Here is a 6,995-nt window from a genome sequence, read left to right as displayed (position 1 = left end):
TAAGTTGAAGAGGCGTCTTTCCAGTTGGACATGTAGATATCTTAATTTAGGAGGCATAATCAGTTTACTTAAATCTATATTGTGCAATTTTCTGTTTTTCAACTCTCGTTCTATAGAGCACCGGTAGCTATTTGCAAAGATATAATCAAGATTCAAAACATGTTTTTATGATGTGGGACGGAGGATAAAAGTAGGATACATTGGATAGGTTGGAATTCTATTTGTTGACCATTAAAGAGAGGCGGTTTAGGCTTAAAATGAATCGATGAATTCAATGTAGCCTTGCTATCGAAATGGAAGTGGAGAATTCTGCAGGGGGATTATTCACTGTGGTTCAAAGTATTGAAGGCTAGGTATGGAAATTTAAATTTATCTATTCTGTCTGGTAGCAGACCCAATTATTTTTCTTCTGCTTTTTCTAAATCTACTTGGTTGAATGATATTTATTCTTTAGGAAAGAGACTTCAGGGTGACATTTTTGCGAGATGTTGCACATTTTCGTTGGATAAAGGTTCTGCCATTCTGTTTTGGCATGCGAATTGGGTGGGAAAAGGGCCACTGAAAGATTTGTTTTTGGATGTTTTCGAAGCGGCTTCTACTAAAAAGAATATGGTGGCAATGTCGGGGCTTTGGATAGATGGTAGGAGGGAGTGGGGCTCAGGGTTCTGTGGTTTTGGAGAGCACGCTCAGAGAAGAAGATCTGTTTTGTTCGGTTTTGGCCGAAGCTTCTGTAGATAGGGAGGAAGAAGACTTGGTTTTCTAGCTCCCTGATGAGGAGAAGGGTTACTTGGCAAAGTTCGGTTATGATTCTCTCTTTAATTTATCGTATGTTCAAGTGGCAGAACCTCTTTGAGAGAAAGCTTTTGGGTTGCTGTGAAAAATTAACATTTCGTTCAGAGTTAAGGCTTTTGGGTGGTAATATTTTTGGAATCGTGTAGCAACAAAGGATCAATTAATTCGTAGAGATGTGATTCTCAATTTCGACTCAAACTGTTTGTATTGTAACGAGGAAGAGGAATCTCTAGATCATCTTTTGGGTACTCTTCTTGTAGCGAAGCATGTTTGGAGAGAGATAGCCAATTGGCGCGGAATGGAAAATCGCAATGAGAATCATGGGTGGTGCTGTTTTTTAAATTGGTTCAGATTTTTTAAAAGGAAGAAGGACAAAATCGGCAACGAAGGTATTATTTGGATGGAGGTTTGTTGGAGCCTTTGGAGATCGAGGAATGAGATTTTGTTTGAGGAAGGCATTTGTGATGTATCGGATATCGTCTGGAACACTAAATAGTGGGCTTGGAAGTGGTCTTTTGTAGGTGAAATTACCTATACCAAATGTATACGAGTTTTGGCTTTTTTGAATTATTTAGTTTAAGTCTCATTTGGTTTGTAATTTCTCTTTTATCCGACCTCATTTTTAACTTTTGTATTCGGAGTTGAGTACCTGAAATTTTTTTTATCCAATCATTACTTAAAAAAAATAAAAAAAGAGTAGTAAATGAGAGATGATTTGTGCTTCTTTTCCACTAGATTTAATAAAAAAAATATGGATTCTACCAAACAATTTCTATTATCGTAAAAAGTCCTGATGCAAATATTGTGAATATTTAATCTTCAATAACAATGTAATTTGTAAGAATAGTTTCAATTTTGTTTTTTTTTACAAAAAAAATATTATTTTAACCTTAAAATAAAAATATAACAGGGATATATCGAAATTATATCAAACTTTTTATATACACTTAAATATTATCATTGAATTCTTTGGAAAAAAAAAAGTTTAAAATACAATTTTTTGATTGTTTTTGATCGACTCTATATCAAAAGTTACAAACTTTTACAAAAGAAGATGTTTATATATATATATATATATATATATATATATATATATATATATATATATATATATATATATATATATATATATATATATATATATATATATATATATATATATATATATATATATATGGAAAAGCTATTTCATTAAGAGAAAAGTCAAGAGGCATTACAAACAACAATAGATTTATGGTATAGGACAAACACTACAAGAAAACTGCGTTATAGCGTCGGCCAAAATCCCTCTCTAAATGGGGAAAAGCCGACGCTACTACGTGTTAGCGTCGGTTTAACGTCAGTGTCGGGGCGGACGCTCTAAACGTGGAAGCAAAGCATAGCGACCGGCCGACGCTAACGCTAGCGTCGGTTTTCAACAACGCTAACGCAACACTACATTACAGCGTCGGCTTTGGTGAACGCTACATATCTTTAATATATTGCATTTGTAGCGTCGGTTATTAGAGACGCTAATTTGGGGAAATTAGGTAGCGTCGGCCCTGGTGAACGCTACATATCTTTAATATATTGCATTTGTAGCGTCGGTTATTAGAGACACAAATTTTGGGGAAATTAGTTAGCGTCGGCCTAGGTGAACGCTACTCTAAGATCGTGTTTTAGCGGCGGTCCAAGCCGACGCTATCTTTTTTGTTTTTTTTTTTTGTTTTTTTTTAAATTTAAACCTGTTTAACACCAAAGTTATTTGGCACATGAAATTTATCAAAACCTGTTTAAAATTTCAAACTATCCATTCATTTATTATTATCTCATCAAAATTTCAACACAAAATAACAAACTTATGTAAATCCCCAATATTGCTACATTAATTTAGATGTCAAAGTTATACATCAAAATATTGACACAATAAACCAAACTTGTGCCCATCCACAGTATTGACACAATACATCAAAATATTGACACAATACAACAAACTTGTGCCCATCGATCCATAGTATTGCTACATCAAAATACCAACACAAAATATCAAACTTGTTAAAATCCATAATAGTTTGAACAAGTTCTAAAACTAAGAAAAAGAAAATGCATATGACTCAACATCCATCACTCATTTCCTCTAGATCCAATGAATCATTATCATCATCGTAATGGCCATGAGAAGGACCTGTCTAACCCGTTTGCAAAGCCCACAGCTGTTTCTGAAATTCTTCAAATTGCCTTTTCAAATCTGCTGTCTCGGCTATAGCTTTGTCTGCACGTGCATTAGCTAATGCAGCCTCTTCACGTGCTTTACAAGCCTCAGCTTTAGCCGCCTCGATGGCTTGGCTATCCGCTTCTCTATTCGGGTTTGAAACGGTCACTTCTGTCAAGCAAGACACTCCATACTGTACGTTAACCGCCATTAGGCCAGTTGCGTAACACCGGCCTCGTGACTTACCGCCGGCAGCTTCTTTCCATAATTGTATCTTTTCTGACCCATCCACATTATGATCATTTTGTGTGGCTTGTGTCAAACGATTCACATAATCTTCCTGTACAATACAAAGTAATAATCAGGAAAAACATGTCAGTCTGTAGCCATATATAATTCAAATCCACCTGCAGCCACATTATTATAGTTCCTAATTCAAACAAAACTCTCACACCATTTAACAGAACCACCATGAATTATACATCTAAACTAATCATAATGACCAAATAAACAACACAACGAAACTCACACCATTTAACAATCATTCAAAGATTGAAAAAACTCTATGAATCAAGATATACAACATATTTTTGTCAAAGAGATGCTGGCAGCAAATTAATAGACATACATTTAACAAACAATAAGAGATGCTGGCAGCATTTAACATTTAACATAGCAACATTTAACAGACAACATTTAACATATTTCACAGACAACATTTAACAGAAAGAGATGCTGGCAGCAAATTAATTTAAAGATTCATATGATGAATTGGAGTATACCTTTGGCTGCCATTCAAATTTGAAACCACTATTAACTATTTCATATTTTTGTCAAAGTTATGCTGAAATGTTTGAAGAAATTACAAGATTTGTTTTATAAAAATTATACCAAAAGTACAAGAATGAGCTTTCAAGTAATTTCACACTCGATGAGAGCGAGAGCTGAAAGTGCACAGGAAGAGATGCTGGCAGCAACCACTAGTAGGGTTGAAGGCAATGGATAAAATCTCAACCACGTCACAATCCACTACGGCGAAAAGATATATCCCACACTCAAAATTATCCCAGGAAAGGCATGTGATTATGGACCAAGACATCTTAAACACATGTTGTTGGATGGTGACCTAATTCATGACAGACTACCAACACTTTTTTAATTGAAGGTGTTGCATTTTAATGAGTTTGGAAGCTAAGGCACATGCAATTATGTGGGACAGATATATGGGAAATACTTCACATATAATTCATATGGAATGGTTGGCCTTACATGTGTTTTTTCTGCACGACGGTCAACCCACTGCCCATTCCTCTTTTTGTGAGTGGCCATGAATAGCTCATCAGGATTTGGTGGTCGGCGTAACTTCTTCTCCTATAAATAAAGACAAAATATATATGGTTACAATGAATATCAAATTTAAATATCTAGACGCATTTTAATTACATATAGAATACACACCAATTCTTTAGCAACATCGTGATGAGCTTTACGTCCTGTAGTATGGACCGCCCCACCTCTAGTTGACGCTCGATTAGTCTTATTTTGTTGTGAGGTCTTTTTGAATTCATCGCTTTTCCACCCGTCAAGAAGATACGCATAAACCTTTTCACCCATCCAGTCCGGCTTTTTCGCCTTTTTCCTAATCTTACCAAACATATCAGCTATTCTTTTACCACAAGCCTTATGAAACAAATTTTTCATTTTTCTTTCATCACACGACTCCCACTGAACAAGAGACTGCCAAAAAAGAAGGATTGTTGATTAAATTGTAAATAATATGCATTGTTATCATACTATAGTAAAAAAGAAATTACATGTCTTACTTTAAAAAGTTCAAAGTATGCCTCTCTCTCATGTCTTCTATTGTATACTTTAAGCTCACTATACCGCAAGAAGTTTCCACGATAAAGTTTTATAAAAACTTTTCTAATAACTTCAGCAACCAAACCGCTTGGAGTTAACCTGTAAAACAGAAATCAAGAAAAGGTTATAGCTTCAAGAAGGAAAAGGTGTAAGTTTTTTTATTAACAAAATTGTAATAAGCATACAGCATGAGGAAGTTAACAAAATTGTAATAAGCATACAGCAAATTACAATTTCGTACTTTAGAAGGAAAAGGTGTAAGTTTTTTTATTAATAATCAAAATTAAACTAACTCTAAATTTCCTTCCCTTCGGTCCTTTTGTCAATTTGTAACATGCTAACAAGAATAAGGTTTTACCCTTCTTTTCCATACCCTGTCCTGCCTAATCCCTTCCAGTTACTTTCCCTCCAAATTCCCAAACAATCATAAAGGTATTCCACAATTTACATAAGCATACAGCATGAGGAAGTTAATACAAGTATGAATATGATACCTACTTGCATAGGATATGACAAATAAAAATAATCATAAAACAAAACAGAATTATAAGAAGTGGGAAGCACTGCCTCAAATTCAAAAGCACATTGACAGAATGAAAAGGCAGGCAGATAGATGACATGCTTTACTAGCCATTATCAATCACATTCATCATTGATTATACTACTTTCTTTATTGAAAGATGCCAACCTGGCCTTTGCGAAACAGAGCTTTCGCATTATCTCCATCATGCATTGCAAAGTCTGAATCAATCATAAAGTGTGCATAAACTACTAAATTTCTTACCCATCTCCCGGGCCAATGCTAATCATCGGCAGTTGCCCATCAGAAAAGGCTTGTTCTGCAGCCTCCTCTTCCCCACCAGAAAATGTTTGGTCCCTCCCCTCATCCTCCACCGCTACCGTGGTTTGACGGACAGCTGGACCTTGCAAAACATATTGTGTCACTCCTGGGGTTGGAACAAATGTGCATTCCTCAGTAGTTTGTGGTGCTGCTTCGGTTGTCTGAGGCGGCGACGCTACTTCGGTTGTCCGAGGCGGTGGAGGTGCTGCATTGGTTGTTTGAGGTGGTGGAGGTACTGCTGTGGTTGTTTAAGGCGGTGGAGGTACTGCTGTGGTTGTTTGAGGCGGTGGTGGTGCTGTGGTTGTTTGAGGCAGTGGTGGTGCTTGCGTTGTTTGACGCTTTCTAGAAGTAGTGCTTTTGTTCCTTGTGTCATGCTTAAAGCGAGATGTGTTTACAGCTAGAGCCCCAGGTGGCATATGTCGTGTCCGACAAAACCTATCAACAACTCTTTTTTACACAATTGACATTAGCAAGAATGCATCAAAAAATATTAAATTGTAAAGAAACCAAATAGTGAAAGTTTTAAAGAACTTACGGTTTTTTGTTCATTGGTTCTCTCTTCTTTGACCCTTCTCCTGTCATTTCAACTTACACAAAAATCTACACAATTTCTACACCAATTAAACGAAAAAAAATTAAAACAAAGTGATTGAAATCATATGCAGCAAAATAAATTATAGGAATTGAAATCATAGCATAGCATTGCACCACAATAGAAGCAAGTTCTTTTGCATATATAACCATGATTATAGATAAAAAAATTCAATTGCCACATGAAAACATTGTAGATCAATCAAAACACAACATATATAACTTCAGTCATTTTTAGTACTAGAACAAAACACAATATATTCAGTACTAGAACAAAACACAATATATTGCAACAATAATGAAACAAAAACTACAACTAATCTACCATGGCCTATTATAAACTAAAACTACAACTAATCTACATCATTGTTCTCCTCATCTTGAATCATAGGATCATTTGTCACTAGTACTGGATCGACCACATCAATTAAACCTTCATCGGCTAAACCACGTATTCAAAAATATGATCAACATAATATATCAAAGTGGGTAAAATCAATATGCTAACCAGATTAAAACACAACACACCTGTCCTGTATAAGCCACAAATTTGAACTTGACAGCAGCAGACCGAAAAACCAAAAGATAATGTACGCTAATCTCTGTATTTCTGTCCTGGAAAGTGAAAACCAAAAGCATACTTATGAGCGAAAAAACAACATATTAGAATCAATGTAGTCACATTTGACATAACCACATATACACCAAAATTGCGGT

The 6,995-nt window shown here is 35.4% G+C and overlaps 1 protein-coding gene across 1 annotated transcript; it reads right to left on the bottom strand.

The window, feature by feature from the left end:
* Positions 1–2,646: 2,646 nt before the first annotated feature.
* Positions 2,647–5,036, bottom strand: LOC131635458 (uncharacterized). Its single transcript, XM_058906075.1, has 5 exons — positions 5,032–5,036; positions 4,807–4,945; positions 4,442–4,720; positions 4,253–4,354; positions 2,647–3,323 (listed from the first exon to the last, which is right to left on the bottom strand). Exons 1-5 carry the CDS (start codon positions 5,034–5,036, stop codon positions 2,961–2,963), a joined length of 888 nt encoding a protein of 295 aa, XP_058762058.1. The 3' UTR covers positions 2,647–2,960.
* Positions 5,037–6,995: the final 1,959 nt, after the last annotated feature.

This window comes from Vicia villosa, unplaced genomic scaffold (genome assembly GCF_029867415.1).
Source record: "Vicia villosa cultivar HV-30 ecotype Madison, WI unplaced genomic scaffold, Vvil1.0 ctg.001489F_1_1, whole genome shotgun sequence".
NCBI lineage: Eukaryota > Viridiplantae > Streptophyta > Magnoliopsida > Fabales > Fabaceae > Vicia > Vicia villosa.
The sequence above is the reverse complement of the archived record's forward strand: the minus strand, read 5'-3'. Positions and strand labels throughout refer to the sequence as shown.

Excerpts from the sequence above, each read along its gene's own strand:
- LOC131635458 (XM_058906075.1), bottom strand. Across the intron at positions 4,355-4,441 it reads ACGATGTTGCTAAAGAATTG|GAGAAGAAGTTACGCCGACC; the intron begins GTGTGTATTCTA and ends CTTTATTTATAG. Across the intron at positions 3,324-4,252 it reads GTCGTGCAGAAAAAACACAT|GAAGATTATGTGAATCGTTT; the intron begins GTAAGGCCAACC and ends TGTATTGTACAG.